General features: G+C 43.7%; 1 protein-coding gene across 1 annotated transcript in view; it reads left to right on the plus strand.

The window, feature by feature from the left end:
• Positions 1–6350, plus strand: part of tmem144a (transmembrane protein 144a) — a 10089-nt gene extending 3739 nt beyond the window's left edge. Inside the window, exons 7-12 of the mRNA XM_080535405.1 lie at positions 274–347; positions 926–1044; positions 2869–2988; positions 3089–3186; positions 5973–6026; positions 6231–6350. Coding sequence (XP_080391531.1) covers positions 274–347; positions 926–1044; positions 2869–2988; positions 3089–3186; positions 5973–6026; positions 6231–6314 — 549 coding nt within the window. The 3' untranslated portion in view covers positions 6315–6350. The remainder of the gene's footprint in view (positions 1–273; positions 348–925; positions 1045–2868; positions 2989–3088; positions 3187–5972; positions 6027–6230) is intronic.
• The last annotated feature ends 16773 nt before the right edge of the window (positions 6351–23123 follow it).

Genomic DNA, 23123 nt, shown 5'->3' on the forward strand with positions numbered 1-23123 from the left:
TATCCAAAGCGACTTACAATAAATACATTTGTCAGTGAATTAAGTGAATCATCTAATCTATCCATCAGTCATCGCAAGAAAAAGGTCATCTATGCTTCGGCCAGGGGCCATCATAATGCAGTCATAATGCTAGAAGAAGGAAGAATTCTGTGTTTTTTTGCGGTCACTATAGAGCTCTCTACTGTGATGGAGAGATCTTGAGGATATATCATATGGTGTGTGTGTGTGTGTGTGTGTGTGTGTGTGTGTGTGTGTGTGTGTGTGTGTGTATAGAGCGTTAATGCAGATGGGGCCTCATCAGATGACTCCTGGGTGGACACTCTAAGACCACAGACAAAACGTCTGGTGTAAGCAGATCTGTTTCTCTCTCTCTGTTTTGCTTGCTTTCTTACTAGGAATGTTTCCCCATTTTTAAGTGTCTCCCTCCTGTCAGCATTTCATGTGTCTTATTTCACAAGGTCTCTCTCTCTCTGTCTCTCTGTCTTTCTCTCTCTCTCTCTCTCTCTCTCTCTCTGTGTGTCTTTCTCTCTCTCCCCCCCTCTCTCTCTCTATCTCTCCCCCTCTCTCCTCTCTCTCTCTGTCTCTCTCTGTCTCTGTCTCTGTCTCTCTCTCTCTTTCTGTCTCTGTCTCTCTGTGTCTGTCTCTCTCTCTTTCTGTCTCTCCCTCTCTCTCTCTCTCTCTGTGTCTGTCTCTCTCTCTCTTTCTTTCTCTGTCTCTCTCTCTCTGTCTCTGTCTCTCTTTCTCTCTTTCTGTCTCTGTCTCTGTCTCTCTCTCTCTCTCTCTCTCTTTGTCTCTCTCTCTCTGTCTCTGTCTCTCTCTCTCTCTCCCTCTCTCTGTCTCTCTCTCCCTCCCTCCCTCCCTCCCTCTCTCTCTCTCTCTCTCTCTCTCTCTCTCTCTCTCTCTCTCTCTCTCTCTCTCTCTCCAGTGGTTCTCTCATGGCGGTGGGAGCAGGGTTGCTGTACGGTACCTCGTTTGTTCCGGTTCTCTACATCAAAAATCACGCTTCTGTCAAGGACAGCCACTTCGCCGGAGCTAGCCAGTTTGGTACGTCACTCATCTCCATAACCCCCTGTCTTCCTGGTCTGAATGACACTACCCCTATCTCTCCCTGTCTGAATGACACTACCCCTATCTCTCCCTGTCTGAATGACACTACCCCTATCTCTCCCTGTCTGAACAACAATTAGTCAGGAGCCCTTGACGTCGCCACAATTATTGGCACCCCTGGAGATCATGAAAATCTGTCATCAAGAAATAATGATTTCTATATTATACACTCACACGGTAAGTGTGTATATAGATGTACACTATATGGACAAAAGTATTAGGACACCCGAACATCATACCCATATGTGCTTGTTGAACCATTCATATGGAGTTGGTCCCACCTTTGCTGCTATAACAGCTTCCACTCTTCTGGGAAGACGTTTAGATGGTTGCGGGGATTTGCATTCCAATTCATCCCAAAGGTGTCGGATGGGGTTGAGGTCCGAGCTCTGTGTGCAGGCCAGTCAAGTTCTCCCAGACTAAACTCGGCAAACCATGTCATTATGGACCTCACCTTGTGTATGGGGGCAGTGGCATGCTGAAACTGGAATGAGTCTTCCCCAAACTGTTGCCACAAAGTTGGAAACATACAATTCTCTAGAATATAAAAAAAAAGCTCTAGAATCGCATTGTATGCTGTAGCATTAAGATGAATGAATGATGATGAATGGACTTTATTGTCATTGCTACAGTACAGGTACCAAACAACGAAATTTAGGAGATTCCCTCTCACTGGAATTAAGGGGCCTAGACCAAACCATGAAAACAGCCCCAAACGATAATTGAAAACAGCCCCAAACGATAATTGTGTCCACATACTTTTGTCCATATAATGTGTATGTATATATATATAGATAGATAGATATAGAAAGAAATATACACACACTGTATATGTATTTATACAGCACCTTTAAACGTTTGGAGTGTAGAGCCAAAATAAGAAAACATGCTTTATTAAACATTACTTATCGTCATATGTGACGGCAGCTGGTGAAACCAACCAATCGCCAACCAATCAAATTGTTTGGACTTTTATTCCGGAAAATGTAAATACATTTCAACATTGTTGAAAATCAATGAAACACTCGCTAGTCGAGCCAAAACATTGCAACGCAATGGATTCGGTGAGTAATCCCCACTGCTACCTAGTTAACTATAACTCTACTTTACATTGTTAGCAGGCTCACAAAACAAGCTGTGTTAGTTGACTAGCGAATAGCGATGTGTGTCATTGATTTTTAACAACGTTGACATTTATTGACATTTTCTGAATAAAAGTCTGAACATTTGATCGACTGCTGACTTGTTCCTGGTTTCACCAGCTGCTGTCACATATGTTTCAGAGTCATTCAAATAGAAGGATGCAATAGGGTCTCTCCAGTCCAGACCCTGGTTTGATGGTGTGATGGTGTGATGGTGTGATGGTTTGATGGTTTGATGGTTTGATGGTTTGATGGTGTGATGGTTTGATGGTTTGATGGTGTGATGGTGTGATGGTGTGATGGTGTGATGGTGTGATGGTGTGATGGTTTGATGGTTTGATGGTGTGATGGTTTGATGGTTTGATGGTGTGATTGTGTGATGGTGTGATGGTGTGATGGTGTGATGGTGTGATGGTTTGATGGTTTGATGGTTTGATGGTGTGATGGTGTGATGGTGTGATGGTGTGATGGTTTGATGGTGTGATGGTTTGATGGTGTGATGGTGTGATGGTGTGATGGTTTGATGGTGTGATGGTGTGATGGTTTGATGGTGTGATTGTGTGATGGTTTGATGGTGTGATGGTTTGATGGTTTGGCGGTCTCGTCCGTCGTGTTGCAGATCTGGACTACGTCTTTGCTCAGTTCAGTGGGATCTTCCTGACCAGCACGGTGTATTTCCTGCTCTACTGCGCCGTCATGAAGAACAGACCCAAGGTCTACCCTCGAGCCGTGCTGCCTGGTGAGACACACACACACACAGCAGTACCGCAGTGGCATAGTCTGTGTTATATATTATATATTATAAATATTTTATTGTGTGTGCTTCTTTCTGTCTCCAGGGTTTGTCTCCGGGGTGATGTGGGGCGTGGCTACATGCTGCTGGTTCCTGGCTAACGGCTACCTGAGCGCCGTGGTTAGCTTCCCCATCATCACCACGGTGAGTGTGTGGTCTGCTGCATGACCACCCACATCAATGTGAATCAATTAATCAATATACAATCAAACAACATGATTTTTGTAAGTCGCTTTGGACAAAGGTGTCTGCTAAATGCCCTAAATGTGCATCAATCAATCAACCTTTATTTATATAGGGCCTTTCGTGCAAAAATGCAATACAAGGTGCTTAACAGTCAAATGAAAATAGGACGATAGAATTACAATACAAAGTACAGTAAAAAGAGAAACAACAATACAATTAAATATAGCAATACAATACAACTAAACTAAAAGAATGCCAAGCTAAAAAGCTTAATGTTTTAAGATGACCTTTTAACCCATTAAGGCCTAAAACGAGAATTAGAATAACCCCCTAAAACCTGACGGTTTTCTGGAAATTCAACAAAAGTGTCAACGCCTACTAAAAAAGATATTTCTCAGCCTCTGTAGCAGATAGAAACGAAATTCAAAAAGTATTTAAAAGCTTACACCAGTGGCTTTCATCGGGATTTGAGTTTATTATTTATTAAGGAGTCCAAACCTTCATTAAAAATAATTTAAGCACTATTTTCAATAAAAATAAATAAAAATAAAGTGTGGCAGTTCAGTCACAGAGGGCAGGACAGAGGGCAGTCCCCTCACATAATCCATGTCAGCTGCCTGGTTGTCCTGAAGGTGTAGATACCTGGAAATCCAGATATAGATTCATGTAAGTTACCTTGGATGAAAGCAATATAACACATACACCATTGGAAGAAATATAAATAGTTATCTTTAGCCTACTATAATAATAATAATAATAATAATAATAATAATAATAATAATAATAATAATAATAAAAGACACCAAGTAATAGGAGACATAAACATAGTCATTTCTTATTATACTATCATCACAATGAATTAGTATTATTATTGTTATTACCTCCAGAGACAAATCTGTCCCGGGACATGTGCTTTGGGAAATTGGTCTTGAAGAGATCTTTCTTCTGTTACCAGTAGTCTCTTCGAACTGACAGTATAAGAAGCCCCATACTGATGCACGGGCCAATAAAAGTCTTCATCTCAATCAATCAAATGCATTTCTGAAGAAAGTGATCGCAGCTCTCGGTAATCCACTGTGAATACTGTTCGCACAAAAGGTCAAATCTAATAACGGTCAACTAGGTAGCAAGAGACTGGCTGTGTTCGGAATAGCATACTAGCATACTACTCATACTAGATATGACGTAGATTTTGAGTATGCAGTGCGTTCACACTGTACAGTATGCGAGATTTGAGTATGCGAGAAATTTAGTATGCGAGCAATATTTCCGGGATAATTGAAGTCTGTTACGATGGACACTTGGCGTACTGCTTCCCCAAAATGCATTTCGCGTCCAGGGTTGCAGGGTTGCGTCCAGGGTTGCCAGATGGGGCGGGTTACCGCCGAATGGGCTACTTGATTTTGAGGTTATAGAAAGTTTAGGCTGTAAATTGTCAAAAACTTGCCATACAGCTGTTATTTACATTGTCCGATAGCCTGGGAACCGAAAGCTTGCAATAAACATCGTTTTTTCACATATTTGAGTGTGCAAATGCTGCTTTTTTGCACTCTATTTGATACTCTTCAGTTGCAGCACCCCAGCTAAGTCTGATCACGGATGAGCGGTGGTATTTTCACTATACTGGGAATTAACATGGTGAAATGCATTCTTAGACAAGGCTACGTCGTCATGATTACAAATATGCCACTTGAAATGCATGAAATCCAAGTTTATTTGTGTCTTACACACATGTTCGCCTAGTATTTGACTGATTATAACCCAATCACGAATGATCCCAGTATTGTCGCTTCAGACGGACAAGTTGGTTGTGTTGTGCTTGCTGCAACACAATTATGTTATTGCTCATATATATTTATTTTAATCATGTTCTTTTACCAACTGCTAAGACAACAATATAGTAAACTAGTTACTTGAGCTAGCTAAAGATATTGGCCCCCCAAATCATTTTACAACTTGTTATGTTACGATGTTTCTGTCGAACTCCGTAAGTAAAGGTATGTAACGCAGTGTGCGTTCGTAAATTCGCTCTGAGAGCGCCGGAGCGCACACTGGGTTCAACGTCATAAAGGGACCAGGTAATTTGATTGGACAAGAGGCATTCCTTGAGTGCTGATCAGATTTCCAGGGCAAATTTACGAACGCAGCCGTAATATAGCTAGGAACAGAAGACGGAAACAATCGTCAGATCAGATATATAAACGGGTTATTTTGGTAAATTGGACACATTTTGGGAATATATGTGGTTACTTTCTTGCCTGAAAACATATTAAAACTTCATAAAATGACATGTTAACACTTGTAAAACCAAAAGTACAGGTTTTAGCTAATGGAGGTTTAAAATGGAGGTTTAAATTCGCCGCTCCCGGCGAAATGCATTCTGGGAGGCAGTATGCATACTGTGTACTGTAAACTGTCGGCTGGTTTTCGCATACTTATTATGAATTTAGTAGGCAGTATGCAGTATATACTCATTGAGTATGCAGTATGCTAGTATACCATTCCGAACACAGCCAATGTTTTTCGGGAGGAAAAGCAGCGAAGAAAAGTATGTCAGAGTACTCTCACAACGAGTATGACAGCACATCATGTTGAATGAAGCTGCCCCTCTGCATGCTGGTTGGAGGTCCACATCAGAGGATTGTCTAATGGTGATGTGTTTCTATCTCCACAAGCCTCCATTGTACGACACATGTTGTGTTGTGTTGGTTTTGGTGTATTGACGTGTGTGTGTGTGCCTTCAGGGTCCTGGTCTGATTGCAGCATTGTGGGGAGTTGTGGTCTTTAAGGAAGTGAAGGTAAGTGTGACATCCTCTCCACTCTCTCCTCTCCTCTCCTCTCCTCTCATCCACCTCTCCTCTCCTCTCATCCAGCTCTCCTCTCCTCTCCTCTCATCCACCTCTCATCCACTTCTCCTCTCCTCTCCTCTCCTCTCCTCTCCTCTCCTCTCCTCTCCTCTCCTCTCCTCTCCTCTCATCCACCTCTCCTCTTCTGTTCCCCAGGGTTGGTGTAACTACCTCATCCTGGCTGTGGCTTTCTCATTGGTCCTGGCTGGAGCCCTGCTGACAGCCTTCTCTAAGACGTAGTGACTGCCCGCTGCCACACGAGGGCAGACTATGACAGGGGTGATTACTTACAGTGGGGTGCAAACATTTGGGCACCGCTGGTTTAAATGTCTGTTACAATTAATCTCCAAGTGATTGAAAGCAAACCTGAACACTAAATGCTACATGTCACCTTTCTGCACATTTTAAAGCAAGGTTTCTTTTTCTTTTAACTTTTTCTTTTAATTTTTTTAAATAACCCTAACCCATTTTTTTAGTTTTTAAGTTATAAAAAAGGAAAAGAGCCCTGTGCAAAATTTGGGGAACCCTTTTTTTGATTATTTTGTTACCTTTTGAGAAGATGATTACTTAATTAATTAAGGCCCAGACCAAGGTGATTTACTCGTTAGGGCTTAAATTAGTCAGGTGAAATATAATTCCAGGGTTGAACTATAATATCCTGAAGTAACTCCATGCCGACTGCGGTGGCTGTTGTGTCTGGTGTTAAAAACCATGGGTTCCTCTAAACAGTTGTCCAAGGATGTCAGAATATAGTCGTTATAGAGTAGATAGTTCACTTCCACTATCACAGAGTAGGCTACAAAAAACTATCGCAATGTTTCAAACTACCCATTTCCACTGTCAGAAACATCATCAGAAAATGGAAAATAAATGGACAATTGAAGTCAAGGTAAAATCTGGACTTATATTATATGGACTAATATTATTGAAAATATGTGTAGAGAATGGGGAAAATGTCCAAAAACAAGAATTGAAAGACTCTTAGCTGGCTACAGGAAGCGTTTGCAAGCTGTTATAGCTGCCCGAAGAGGAGTTACAAAGTACTAGCTGACAGGGTTCCCAAACGTTTGCACAAGGCAAAAGTTTTATTGAAACTGTAAAAAGTTCAAACTAAAAAGTTATCTTGCTTTATAATGTGAGGAAATATGTTACGTTTAACTTTGTAGCAGGTTAGGTTTGCTTATTTTCACATAGATATTAAGTGTAAAGGACATTTTGACTAGGGGTGCCCACATTTTTGCACCCCACTGTATTACTTAAACTGGGTGCCAAACTGCATGTTTACTGTCCCTCAAGAGAGAATTCTCTCAACAAGAACTCACACATGAACCTCAACTCCAACAAGAACACACGAACACAACAAGTAACCTAGGTGTACACACACACACACACACACACACACACACACACACACACACACACACACAGTAAACCGATATCCCTCACCCCCCATGTGGGTCTTGAGCACAGCCATGTGTACGTACGGGTAGATTTTATTATCGCCATGTTTTCTTAATGTCTTTAACAGGAATATTGTATTGTGTGTATATCTTACACACTTTCTAATATGTTTCCATGGTTAGTGTGATAGTTTGTCTAGTGTTCTCGGGAATGTAGTAGTTACTGCCTTATTTTTTTATCACAGCTTTTATACTTTTCCACTGTAATTAATTACTTAATCATGATGTGAAATGACTGTTTTTCAACTGTATCAAGGGACTTGTGACACACGTATGACATGATGATATATGTAATATTATGCTTTATATTATAAATTTTTCCTCACGTTTTGAATTGTGTTGATCAATGTGCTTTAGTGGACTCGTGTATATACTCGTTTGCACACAATGACTTTGCACAGTCATAATGTTGACAATAAAACAACCTCATTCCATCTTCTTTTTTCTTTTTTAATATAAATATGTACGATTACATCTGTGTCACAGGTGCCAGTGAGTGAGAGTCCTTGGTAGGAGCTCTATCAGATCTCACTGCCTGGATGGTCGTATCAGCTAACAGGATCTTACGATGTAGCAATCTTATGCAAATCAATTAAGAGACCACTGCAAAATTATAAATTTCTCTGGTTTTACTATTTATACCTATGTATTTGAGTAAAAATAATATTTGTGTTTTATTCTATAAATAACATTTCTCCCAAATTTCAAATAACAATATTATCGCAGGGTTCCCACTCGTCCTGGAAAACCTGGAAATTCAGAGACTAGATTTCCAGACATGGAAAACCTGGAAAATTGACTAAAAAGGCCAAATATCGTGGGAACAAATCTATGTTGTCCTGGAAATGTATTATAATTGTAATAGTATTTTAGCCCCTCACTTAAATCGCATGTAAACCTAGGTGTGTGTTCTGTTTGAAACTCGACTGTTGGACTGTTGGTAGCATTATAGCAGCGCTGCCCAATTTTGTTTTTGGCCCGCCATGGCATTTAGTCTCTAGATCTGCTAACTGTTTCTATCCTGGTGATTGTTGCAATAGATATAATTCATTTGGATGGGTCTTAAACAAGAAAATGGCTGACTTCCCACAATGCCGTTCCCCAATTAAGGAAATTAAAGCCTGTAATGAAAATGAAATTGATATAGTTTTATGAAATTTCAACCTCAACCTTCTTCCTGTTCTAAAATGGTAATTGTATTCCTGCTATATTCATGGAACAAACCGTATGTCACCTCATTATTCTATCCAGACTGTTTGAGAGGTCATTATTCTATCCTTGTAGCTACAGTATCAGTGTACCCAGGTGGCAGGTTGTAGGTCATAATGTTGTCCACATGAGGGCGCTGATGATCCCACTATTTTCATTTTCCAGAAATGTGAGTTGAAATAAAGCCAAAGCAGTGTTTCAACAGCATTACAATTATGCCACAAAATATTGTTAGTAAGATGAGTGAGTAGAATTAATTTGAATGACCATTGGTCATCTCTCTCTCTATGTGAGATTATATGTAAGAATGTAACATTTCTTTATGAAGTATTCACCTTGTAATAGTTGTATCAGTATCAGAATCAGTAATATTAAAGCCTCATTTGAATCATTCTATTTGATCTTTATTGCACTAAATAAGCACACACTCAACAATTCTTAGCACATAGTGATACTTACATTGGAGTCACATTATCAATATTAGATATGTTTTGCTATCAACAAAACATTGCCAAACGTCTCTGCCAAACATTCATGTGAAAACTGTTATTATTATAATTGCTCTACAGCCTGACAGTATACACCTTTTCTCCAAATAGGAGTCAGTTTAACCATTCTTACTGTTCTAAAATGGTAATTGTATTCCTGCTATATTCATGGAATTAAATGTATCACCCCTTTATTCTATCCAGACTGTTTGAGAGGTCTAGTTTCCTCCTTGTGGCTACAGTATCAGTGTACCCAGGTGGCAGGTTGCATGTCATAATGTTATCCGCATGAGGGCGCTGATGATCCCACTGCTTTTCCATTTCATGGAGTGGAATGCTTCTGTGCTGCTACACAGCTGGATAAATTCATCAATAATAGGAGGCCTTTCATATAAATACATTGGAAAATATAAAATAGTTGTTTATACTGCTGCTGAAATAATTCGGAGTTCCAGATGTGTGATAGTTTCAACCACTGAATAGAAAATATTCTCATGTGGTTCTGGATTCACCAATTCGCTTTGTGTTGTGCTGTCGACAATTGACCACCAGAGGGCGCCATGCCTCGTGTTTCTGCTATATGGCCGTGATGATAGCGCCCTCACGTGTTTATACATTAGTATTGCAGTGTATCATATGAGTGCTACGTAAACGCAGTTACAAAGGGTATTGTTCATTCAATGTACATAGTTTTGATCTCAATCATTTTTAATAAATAATGTCAACTCATTCATATTGTAGCGAACGGGAATCTTCTAGTGTAACTCGCCCCATGCGGGAGTCGAACCCCGACCTCCCACATAACCGACAGCCGCGCTAACCATTAGACCAAGAGAGTTAACTCCCTTGGAGGAGCTGTTAACGGGGCCTCATACAGGATCGTTACACTATCCTCACCGTTCGGGAAAGCGTGCCCTCACGCTTCACTATGTCAAGTCCCTCACGTGGACACGCTCTCCGATGGCCTTCCTTCCATCCCACTTCTGACACCAGTGTAACAAACGGGAATCTTCTAGTGTAACTCGCCCCATGCGGGAGTCGAACCCCGACCTCCCACATAACCGACGGACGCGCTAACCATTAGACCAGCGTTTCCCAAACTGTGGGGCGCGGGGGTACTGCAGGGGGGGCGCAAAAAAAAAAAAAAAAAAAAAAAAACTGTGGGAATACTGCTGCCTTTTGCAACATCGTACCTGTGTGAGATAGGCTTTTCTGCTGTTGTTGCTATCAAAAGCAAATACAGGTCGAAGTTGAACATTGAGAATGAACTGAGAGTGGCAGTCTCAAAACAACAACCCCACTTTGAGAAGATTTGCAAGGCAAAGCAAGCACACACAAGTCATTGATCGTAATTGTGATAGGAATGTGTAGAGTAAGAATAGTGATGCAGTAGAAATTAGTTAATGTTGATATGTTGACTATTTCAGTGGCACAGGATCATTTGCCAAGCACTTATGTTCCTTTTCAACCCATAATAAAATATAAAACTATAGTTGGATATATGTGTCTTGTTATTATTAGAAGAGAAAATGTAATGTTTGTACAACTTTATACAATTAATTATATCAATCTAGGTGGGGACCGGGTTAGGGGGGGCTCGAAAATATTTCCAATTACCCAAGGGGGGCCTGATTGAAAAAGTTTGGGAACCGCTGCATTAGACCAAGAGAGTTAACTCCCTTGGAGGAGCTGTTAACGGGGCCTCATACAGGATCGTTACAATATAGACAAGAAACAGGCACACTGATTTTCTTCACCCTTTGTGTGAAGTGACGTAGTACGTAAACATGTTATACGTTTTGCTATCACTATGGTTACGTCTCTTTAGCCAATGCGTGTGACCTAAATTCAAGTTAAACATCGCTTTATCCAAAGTCACTGGAGCTGCCAAGTCTCACGCTTTGGCCGTGAGACACACGCATTTCAACCAGTTCTCACGCTCTCACGCCACACCTAAAATTTGTCACGCCGAAAAATAACGATTGTTTTGCGGGACTTATTTTTGAAATTCCTTTAAATAAAGCTACCGGACACGAGTTTCGTGGCATCTTTCTGCACGCGAGTTAACTTGAGTCTGCAATCGAAGCGGGGGGCGGCGTTCCATACTGGAAGAACCTGTGTTCACGCGAGCTGCATGTAGCGTAGCATCAGTGTTGCCAGATTGGGCTACTTTTGGTCACACTGGACGGGTGGATTCGGCAGCTTTTAGACTGGTTGGGCTGGAAATGGTCAATTTCGTCTGGCAACCCTGGTATAGCTAAATATGTGCATACGTATCTGGTAGCCTGGTACTTTCAAATCGCAAGTTGTTTCATCCTTTGTTCTCTTTTTCGGGGTGATGGAGGAGAGATTGGCAGTGAAATTCCAGATAAAATCCATGATGGGACTTTGCTCATCATCCTCCGTCCTCACACTCATGGTTTCCCCCCTCCATTAATCTTCTGTTATTCAACACAAGTGTGAAAACGGATTGTATCCTTTATCTCAGAGACACTATGGCATACCGTTTCTTAAATAGGCCTACTCACTTAATTTGGGTGAGATGATAGGCCTACTTTGCAACTTTACAGTTTTGGTAACTTTTTGTTTCTCTACTGTAACATTACCAGGTAGATTAATGATATGTTTTTTGAGGGACCCCCAATTGTTGTATTTGGTATTATTATTATTATTATTATTATTATTATTATTATTAATTACAATTTACAATACAAATACAACAATTGGGGGTCCCTAAAAAAAACACAAAAAAACGCCAAGGCCTCATTCTGACCCCGGAAAAACCCTGGTATGTCCTGTATAACATGAAAGCCATCTATGAGCAATGCACTGTATATAAGATGATGACCAAGGGTCTTTCTGCTGCTGACCAAGAGGCTGAGTCCAGTTGATGGGGCCCAATTTTCTTTTAGACTCTGTAGGCTACTGTATTTGTTTATTAAGACTTACATAAATATGATATATTGTCTGAATTTGTCTTGTCAAATGTTCCAATTATTTTCATTTCTTGTGCTGGTTTATTGTGAACAACATGTAAAATTGCAGGAAACTAGCACAAATAATTGTGTGGGAGAGAGGGGCCGCCGCTTCCAAAACATGCACAGTTTTGGGTCGCTCCACCGCCAAAATATCTCACTCCAAACTTTTGGTGAAACTTGGCATCCCTGGAAGTGATTGTCAGGCTGTGTTTTAGGGAGTTTCTGGTTTAAGAGTCTGTTACTATAAGACTCTGAAGACAGTCAGTGTCTGGCAGGACAGGATGGAACACACTTCACTCTACATCATACTCTGTGAGTACTGTGTGTGTGTGTGTGTGTGTGTGTGTGTGTGTGTATTTGCGTTTGTTTTTCTGTTTGTATTACGTTTGTGTTTGTATATGTGTGTTTGTGTGTGTGTGTGTGTGTGTGTCTGTAATTATGATGATTTTGAGATTGAAGAAGATACTAGGATACTCAATTGAAACATATTCATTCAGTCCAGCATATAGGCGACACAAGGCACAAAGGACGACTCAGTGAGACTTATGATACATGACACATATTATACATTTAGATTTTTTTTATTATTAATTAATTTATTAAGTACATCTGGTAATCATTAGGTCACGTGACGGTAACATGAGTACCGAAAAACAACATTCCAGACTAGGGGGGGAGGTGAGGGGAGAGGGGAGGTGAGCAGAGGAGAGGAAAAGAAAGGAAAGGAAAGGAAAGGAAAGGAAAGGAAAGGAGGGGAGGAGGGGAGAGGAGGGGAAGGAGAGAGGGGAGGGGAGGGGAAAGGAGAGGAGAGGGGAGGGTAGGAGAGGAGGGGAGGGGAGAGGAGGGGAGGGAAGGAGAGAGGGGAGGGGAGGGGAGAGTTGAGGGGAGGGGAGAGTTGAGGAGAGGAGAGCTGACCACACACACATCTCTCTCTCTCTGCTTCTCTCCCTCTTTCTATCGCTCTCTCTCTCCCCGTCTCTCTCGTTACTAGGAGGTTACTAGGATGTGACTGAGTATGCATATCATGTGTGTGTGTGTGTGTGTGTGTGAGTGTGAGTGTGAGTGTGAGTGTGAGTGTGAGTGTGAGTGTGTGTGTGTGTGTGTGTGTGTGTGTGCAACTGTTCATGTGTGTGCGTGTGTGTGTTCATGTGAGTGTAATCTTGAGTGATATTGATAATGTAGTGAGTGTTATGAGTTTCTCTCTGTGTGTTTCAGTGATGAGTGCTTACTCTGGACACACTCAGTCTGAAGGTGAGTTGGTGATTGTATCTTCAGGTGTTCCATCTTACATCAAGTTATGACTTCCTATGATCAGTTATCATTTTCCCAGCTAAACCTTAATTATTTACCCTCAGATGTATGGGGCGGGGAGACCTGTGTTAATTCTGGCAGCTAAGTGTCTGTCCTGATTTTTTTTTTTCTTTCCTTATCTTACCCCCCCCCCCCCACACACACACACACACACACTATAAAGACACAAGTAACCCTCCCCCCATGGAGATAACATCCCTTGAACCCATCACAGTTGCTTTTGAACACGTCCTAAAACGTAAGTATGTTTACATGTCATTATCATTTACCAGTAGCCTCCGACAAACGAGATCAGTGAATCCAATACACAAATTATAAGTATTTAGACAGCCTTGCTGTCAAGACTCAGCCGTAAAAGACAGGAGCGCTGGGAGGAGGCCATTGACTCCATCGACTTCTCGCACTCCAGCCGTAAGGCATGGAGTATCATGAACAATCTCACTGGTAGGTCCAGACACTCCCCCCGTCACTGCCCCATCTCTGCAAATAAAATCGCATCACAATTTGTGAAAAGTGGGTCATACGAGGGCAAAGACCGCGAGTCGTCTCGACTTGTGGCAAAATAAGTGTCAGACCTCTGGAGGGCCCCAACACCTAGCAGTGACTACATCTCCGGTGAATTCACCCCGGAGGAGTTCGCTGCTGCCCTCCAGCATCTAAAGCCAGGGAAAGCTCCGGGGCCTGATTCCATCTGCCCGGAGCTTATTCTCCATGCCGCACCCGCCTTGAAGTCCTGGCTGAGAGCGTTCCTCACTTCCTGTTTGCGCCAACTCAAGATCCCCAAAATCTGGCGAAGAGCCCTAGTTGTTGCGATCCCTAAACCGAATAAGCCTGAAGGGGACCCTAAGAGTTACCGTCCCATCTCTCTGTTATGCATCCCCTTCAAGATCCTCGAGCGTCTCATCTACGCCCGCATCGAACCAATTGTCGACCCGCTGCTCCCACGTGAGCAGGCCGGGTTCCGACGCGGGAGGTCGACCGTAGATCAAGTCACCCTTATGACTCAAGACATCGAGGATTGCTTTTCGGCAAAAAAGAAGGCCGGGGCCGTCTTTATAGACCTGACGGCTGCCTACGATACCGTATGGCATCGCGGCCTCTCCTGCAAGCTGCTCCGCCTGCTGCCGGACAGGCACATGGTCAGAATGATCATGGAGCTCATCCGTAACCGCAGCTTTACCCTCACCACCGGTCGCGGACAGCTAAGCAGGCTTCGACGCCTTAAGAACGGCGTCCCTCAGGGATCGGTCCTGGCCCCCCTCCTCTATAATATCTACACCTATGACCTGCCCAACACACTCTCGCGGAAGTACGCCTACGCAGACGACCTCGCAGTGGTGTACTCTGCTGGAAATTGGCAGTCTGTGGAGGGGATTCTGAGCCAGGACATGCAGACACTAGTGGCATACTTCCGGAAATGGAGATTGAAGCTTAGCGAGGCAAAGACGGTGTCGGCTGCCTTCCACCTTAACAACAGGGAGGCTAAACGTGAGCTTAGAGTACACCTAGATGGAACTCCCCTGCCATGTTCCGCTGAGCCAATCTATCTCGGCGTGACATTGGACAGGACGCTCACGTTTCGCCGACACCTCGAGTCACTGCGCAAGAAGTTAACAGCTCGTGTGGCGTTGATGAGGCGACTGGTTGGCTCGGGCTGGGGCGCCGGCGCAAGGACCTTGCGCACGGCAGCCCTAGCCCTCGTTTATTCAACTAGTGAATACTGCGCCCCAGTATGGTGTCGCAGTGCCCACACCCGCCTCATCGACTCGCCTATAAACGAAGCCTTGCGCATTGTGACAGGATGCTTGCGTCCTACCCCCGTGGACAACCTTCCCATCCTAGCAGGCATCCAGCCCGCAGGCCTCCGCCGCATGGGAGCCACAGCACGTCTCGCCTGCCGGGCCGTGGAGCTTAATAACCATCTGCTCCATGATAGGCTCACTATAACAGCGGAGCCCTCCCGGCGTCTCAAGTCGAGACACCCATTTGTGCCTGCCGCACAGGATCTCAGGCAGCAATGCAGAGATCTCAACATCAGTGCGGCAGGATGGGCGGATTATATGTGGCGCGCGGAGTGGGAGGCTAACACCTCCAAACTCCGCGACCACATCCCAGTCGCCGGCGCTGAGCCCCTCGGGATGGACTTGCCAAGGCTATCCTGGGTGAGGCTCAATCGTCTCCGGACCGGCGTCGGGCGTTTCCGCTCATCAATGCACAGATGCGGCTTGGCCCCAAATGCGTCGTGCGAGTGTGGCGCAGAGGACCAAACCGCAGACCATATTATCCTGGATTGCCCGGTGTACCACCCACCCAACGGGATGCATGGTCTGTCGGTATTAGATGACGAGACGATGACGTGGCTTCTGGAGGGGTGTCCAGAAATATAGCCCGGGTGAGCCCCTCAACCAGGTCTCGGGCAGTGATGCCGGTAACGCGATACTAAGTATCGCGATACTCTAATCTGATTACTTTTCCCAGTAACGAGTATTCTATCGCGATACTATTTCCAAATCAGTAATCTGATTAAAGTTACTTATTCGAGTGACTGTGCGTTACTATTGCGTTACTACCTCATAACTTAGGCTAAATGCAGTATTTCTTTGTAATGTTCGATAGTAAACAAACATTTATTGCTTTTCTCGCGTCTTGGGGAGTGACGTCAGTGATCACGTTTTCAACACGAGGTGCAGCAGAATCGCTCACGTGTATCACCACGCTGATTGCACAGTGTAAACAGAAGCGTATAATGGAGCGAGAACAGAGATATGCGTTAAATAGCTGGAAATATAGGGATTATTTTGAGTTTGTGTCAGCAAAGGATGACAAGAACATAAATGTTCGTTGTACACTCTGTGCTGGAAAGAAAATATTGTCCTGTGGTAAAACCACAACATCAAATTTAAAGAAACATTTGGAATCTCTGCACAGCACAGTCAAGCTCGCGGAGAAAGTCCCAGAGACCGCGGCCTCGACTTCTGCGGGAGGTCCCACACCGCTCAAGCAACAAAAGCTGGACTTCAGTAGGCCTACAAAATCACAACCTGTAAGTGTGGGAGAGTTGAATAAATTGGTCGGGCGGTATGTTGTAGAGGAAATGCTGCCCATAAACACAGTTGACTCGCCCTCTTTCCGTGCCATCATTAACAAGATCCCCACTACTACCAATGCCGAGCTACCTCACAGAACATCTTTTTCTTCGTACTTGGAGAAGGAGTATGCAGAGATGGAAAAACATCTGAAGGCTGCGCTGAACGAGGTCGACTATGTGTCAACTACAGCGGACATTTGGACAGCTAACAATAGGAGCTATATGGGAGTAACGCTCCACTGGATTAGTAGATCCACATTAGACCGCAACAAGGCTGCATTGGCGTGTAGGAGAATCCGCGGTAGACACACGTATGATGTTATTGGTGCAGAAATCGAAAACATTCACTCTTCATATGGACTAATCAACAAAGTAGTAGCAACAGTGACAGATAATGGATCTAACTTTGTCAAGGCATTTCAAGTCTATCAGCCTGCTGTCACAGAGTCCGATGATGAGACGGTGGAGGAGGCCACGGATGATGTCACTTTTTTAGATGTGTCAGAAATCCTATCAGCTGAGGATGATAGTGATGGCCAGCTGATTCTTCCCCCGCACCAAAGGTGTGCTTCACATACCCTCAACCTTATTTCTACAAGTGATGTGGAGAAGTACATCACTTCCAAACCAGAGAGCAAGGCTGTGTATAGGAGCAGCACAGCAAAATGCACAGCTCTCTGGACGAAAGCAAGCCGATCTACCGTTGCGTCAGAAACGGTGGAGGAGGTTAACAAAAGAAAGCTCCTGGTACCGACATCCACAAGGTGGAATTCCTTTTACGAAGCCATAAAGAGAATCGCAGAAATCCCCATGAATGAGCTGACTACTCTGTGCAACAAGCTGGGAGTGAAGTGCTTCAAAGACCAGGAGTACCAGTACCTGCATGAGTACTGTACCGTCATGAAGCCTCTAACTATAGCACTGGATATCCTACAAGGTGACTGTCCGTATGGGACTTTACTGCCCACACTTGAAGTCCTGATGCAGAAGACCCTTGCTGTGAAAGACACCCTATCCAAGATGACTGCAGGCCTTCCAGATGCCATAGTGCAGGTATGCTATGTTGTTCCATCTTAAAGATAAATAAATACATTTTCATTGCACTATTCATGAACATGGAGCAGAGTCACACCATACTGCAGTATGTAGGTTGTCAGTTGCACAAACTAATTGCATACATAATTAGTAAATAAAGGTATAAATAATAGACCTTATAGGCTACAACTAGATAATAATAAACATATCAAATTATATCTTTCAGGCTATCCAGACTCGTTTTGCCAGTGTGCTGGACAACAAAGATGCCCTTCTCGCAGCTGCTAGTTGTCCAAAATTCAAACTCCGATGGCTGAGAGATGAAGGTAGGAGGGAGCAAGTAAAGGAGCTTCTCACAGCAGAATGTCGCAAAACTGCTCCTGCAGCACAGAGCCCTGCCAGTGTACCCACCACGACTGCCAACCAAGGCGAGATGGACTTTTTTGCTTTTGAGGCGGAGCCAGAGGAGACCTACTCGGCAGAAAAGGAAGTCATGGACTACTTGAGGTCAGGGCATGAGCTTCAGATTCTGAATCAGTATCCAAACATTAAGAACATTTTCTTGAAGTATAACACTCCAACCCCATCTAGCGCTCCTGTAGAGCGGCTCTTTAGTCTGGGAGGTTTGGTGCTCACGCCTAGAAGGAACAGACTTTCTGACAAGAGGTTTGAGAAGCTTCTGTTAATGAGATACAACCACTGGTTTACTCGCCCCTTTCCACTGTTTCACTCATAGTGTGTTCATGGCCTCCATAGCGTGTTCATGGCCTCCATAGCGTGTTCATGGCCTCCATAGCGTGTTCATGGCCTCCTTCCAGTCTTGACAGCTGAGTTCACTCTTCATTGATAAACTCAGACTCACCCAGTTTAGGATTAGGATTATATTAGGATCATATCTGAATGGTCAGGGTAGGTTTTAGGTTTTGTGAAACCACTCCTTGCTAGTTACTGTGTTAAATAAAGATTATATTTATTTTATTGTTTAAAAACAAGTATTTATGTTGGGTGAGGCAAAGAAAGACTCTTTATTTTGTTGTTTTAAGTTATTGTTTAAAGTTTAATTATGTAATTTAAGTTACTGTTAAAATAAAGTGAGTTTTGGCAAAACCAGTTTTCATTTTTATGTTGCGGGGGGGGGGGGTCGGGTGCCTAGGCAGCTGCCAATAGTAACTAAAAAAGTAACTAGTAATCTAACTTAGTTACTTTTTAAATCAAGTAATCAGTAAAGTAACTAGATTACTTTTTAAAGGAGTAATCAGTAATCAGTAATCAGAATACTTTTTCAAAGTAACTGTGGCAACACTGGTCTCGGGGTGGTAAAAGGGTAGCCCCTCGGCCCCGAGCCTGGTGGAGTGGAGAGGAAAAACAACTACCCATACGCCGAAGAAGAAGAAGTGGGTACTTTAAAACGTCAAGTTGGTGTTATGAAAAAACCCGAAAACTAGATATTGTATATATAGATATATAGCTAGATAGATATATCACCTTTTCCACATTGTAGAAAATGTACAGTTAGGTCCATATATATTTGGACACAGACAGAATTTGTGTTATTTTAGCTGTTTACCAAAACATCTTCAAGTTACAGTCATATAATGAATATGGGCTTAAAGTGCAGACTCTCAGCTTTAGGGTAAGGGTATTCACATCCAAATTGAAGGAAGGGTTTAGGAATAATTACATTTAATATGTAGCTCCCTCTTTTTCAAGGGACCAAAAGTAATTGGACAATTGACTCAAAAGCTGTTTCATGGGCCAGTGTGGGCTATTCCTTCATTATTTCTTTATCAATTAAGCAGGTAAAAGGTCTGAGTTGATTCCAAGTGTGGCATTTGCATTTGGAAGCTGTTGCTGTATATGCACAACATGCAGTCAACGGAGCTCTCAATGCAAGTGAAACAGGTCATCCTTGCTGTAAAAATGAAACAAAAATCCATCAGAGAGATAGTGGGAACATTAATAGTGGCCAAATTGCCCCGCGGTGGTGTAGCGGTCTAAGCACTGGCCACTAGTGCAAGTTGCCCACCGGGGACTGGGATCGTATCCCAGCTCGCCAGATCCGGATATGGCTGGGGCACACACGGGGAGCGACATATTGGGCGGCCGCTCCCGAGGGCGGTATAGGAGTAGTTCCGGACAAGGATCCGTCGCGCAACACCGCCCCCGTCTGGTGCTGGAGTAACGGTACTGGGCTCGAGGAGCCAGTCAGCTAGTCTGCCTGGCGCCCTCCTCTGGGACTGCCGGCCACGGGGTCGTGCGGCGGATCCTACACAATAGGCAGGGGATAATTGGATGCTAGGTTGGGTTCAATTGGCTACCAAATTGGGTGAAAAAGGGGATAAAATCTGAAAAACAAAAATTAAAAAAAAGAAAATAAATAGTGGCCAAATTAACTGTTTGGTACATTCTTATAATGAACTCAAAGGCTTCAAAACTCAAAGGCTTCGGTCACCGTGCCTTTTCACGAGCTGCACCCCGCCTCTGGAACACTCTCCCTCAACCACTCAGAGACTCACCCTCACTCCTCACTTTTAAATCCCACCTCAAAATCTACCTGTTCTCCCATGCCTACAGCCTCCCCTACCCCTAGCCATCTCCCCCATCTTTGGTGTCTCTTAGTCTCATTAAGAAAAAAAATTCTTCCGTTTATCCAAGCAAGAGTAAAAACAATAACAATGGATAAAATAGATTTGTGAAAGACAACGTTTGTGTTCTTGCATTTTACAATTTCGCACTTTAACACCTTTTAACACGTTAATACCTGTCTTACAGATAGACCTGATGCTGTCCAGAGTGTGTTTCCTGCATGGTGGCTGAATGTTGGAGACTCAGTGACTCTGAGCTGTAAGGTTGAACACGAGTCTACAGGCTGGAGATTCTACTGGTACAGATATGTGTCTGGTGACACCAGAGAGCTGCTACCAGACAGCGAGCGTGGGGCTGGAGGCTCCTACTCTGTCAGCTCTGTTGGTCTGAATCACACAGGGGTGTATTCATGTAGAGCTGGGAGAGGAGACCCAGTCTATTATTCAAGCTACAGCGGTCAGCATCTCCTCTGGGTAGCAGGTGAGTTACTGTACAGACATATGACCCTGTTTCAGTCTGAACTTTGAACCCCCTCTGTTATTCTCTCTCTGTCTTTATGTGTCTCTCTTCCTCTCCCCCCTCTCTCTCTCTTTCTCCCCCTCTACTTTCCTCCCCCTCTCCCCCCCCCCCCCCCCCCCTGCTCTGTCTCTCTCTCCCCCTCACTCTCTCTGTCCCGGTCTCTCTCTTTCTTTCACTCACTCTTTCTTTCTCCCCTCCCTCCCTCCCCCTCTTTCTCTCTCTACCACTCTCCCACTTCCCCCCCTCTCTCTCTCTCCCTCTCTCCTTCTCTCTCTCTTTCTATCCCTCTATTTCTCTCCCACTGTCTCCCTCCCTCTTGTTTTCTCTCTCTCCCTGTCCCTCTCTCTGTCTCCCCCTCTCTTACACTGTCTCCCTCCCCCCCACTGTCTCTTTCTACCTCTCTCTAACTCTCCCTCTCTCTCTATCTCTCTCACCCCTCCTTATCTATCTCTCTCTCTCTCTCTTTCCCAGGCCTCTCTCCTCCAGCCTCTCTGACCGTTAGTCCCAACACATCTCAGTTATTTCAGGGTGAGTCTGTCTCAATGAGCTGTGAGGTGGAGGGGAACTCTACTGGATGGAGAGTGATGATGTCCACAGGAGTTCACCACCTGTCAGAGTGTCCCTCTGATGAATCATCAACTGGACCCACATGCACCATCCCCTCTGTATCCAACTACATTCACAGTGGAGTGTTCTGGTGTGAGTCTGGGTCAGGAGAGTACAGCAATGCTGTCAAAATCGAAGTGACTCATCGTAAGTTATTCTTAGTTCTACTGTAGTTTAGTGTCTCTTAGTCTCATTAAGAAAATGTTCTCATAGAAAACCAAAAACATTGAATTGTTGTGTAGCTCCATGTATCAAAGCAACAGTAAAAACAATAAAAATCATAATAGATTTGTGAAAGACAGTGTTTGTGTTCTTACAGGGAAACCCTCTCCTGTCCTGAGTGTGTCTCCTGCATGGTGGCTGAATGTTGGAGACTCAGTGACTCTGAGCTGTGAGGTTAAACACTCGTCTACAGGCTGGAGATTCTACTGGTACAGATATGTGTCTGGTGACGCCAGAGAGCTGCTACCAGACAGCGAGCGTGGGGCTGGAGGCTCCTACTCTGTCAGCTCTGTTGGTCTGAATCACACAGGGGCGTATTCATGTAGAGCTGGGAGAGGAGACCCAGTCTATTATTCAAGCTACAGCACTGAGCAGCTCCTCTGGGTAGTAGGTGAGTTACTGATGTACTGTTTCAACTCTGAACTATGACTCTGTCTCAGTCTGAACAAATTGTACTTTTCTCCAACGATACTTTTTACTTTTTACTTTTGTCTTTTTCCCTTTAGCCCTTGCTGGTTTCTTTGTTGTGTCCTGTGTTGTTGTTGTTGTTGTTGTTGTCGGGTCCTCTTCTTCTTCTGAGCTTATCTCACTTTCATCTGGCAAGTCTTCCTCATCACTATCATCTGAACTTTCCTCAGTATGCACTGCAGGAGGAGTCCATTCCTCCTCCTCGTCATCTTCCTCTAACTGTTCTATGTCAATTGTGTTGCCATCCATAATCATGTTCAAGACATCTTCAACACCTTTTTTCTTTTTTTTAAAGTTATTTTTTCTGAGTGGGGCAGTCCCACTCATATTTTTCATTTTTATTGACAGTACAGTATAGATTATGACAGGAAGGATGGGTGAGAGAGAGAGAGGAGGGATGACATGCAGGATATGTCCCCGGACGGAATCGAACCGGGGACCCTGCGGTTACATGGTCGACGCTTAACCCGCTACGCCACCTAAGCGCCCCATCTTCAACACCTTTCTGCCATTTCTTCTCTGAATTGGAACAAAATAAATGTTCTATGAAGTGCATGTACAAATGTACACTGATGACACCGTCTTATATGTGCATGACAAGAACAAACACCTAGCAGCTGCCAAACTTAGCTCTGCTATGAAAAAGGTCACCAAATGGCTCAACAGCTCTTGCCTCCAGCTCAATGTTAACAAAACTGTAGGAATGTTCTTCTCCAAACAACACAATATGACCACGGCAAACATAACCATTTCAGGGCAAAACATTAGTATAGTTCCGACGTTCAAATATTTAGAGATCATCATTGATTCAAACCTGACTTTCAAAGAGCACATCAAGAAAGTGTCTGGTAGGGTGAAGTTTGTCTGGCAAACTTCAGGTACATCAGAAGCTCACTGACCATGAGTGCTGCCAGACTATATATGGACGGATCAATTATGTCGCTCCTCACATATTGTCTGACAACCTGGGGCCATGCACACAGCACTTCCCTAAAGCCACTAGCCACCCTATACAAGCGGACCCTTAAGGTCATGGACCAGAAGCCCAACAGCACACACTACTGTACCATCTTAGACAA

Source organism: Nansenia antarctica (genome assembly GCF_963989245.1).
Source record: "Nansenia antarctica genome assembly, chromosome: 6".
NCBI lineage: Eukaryota > Metazoa > Chordata > Actinopteri > Argentiniformes > Microstomatidae > Nansenia > Nansenia antarctica.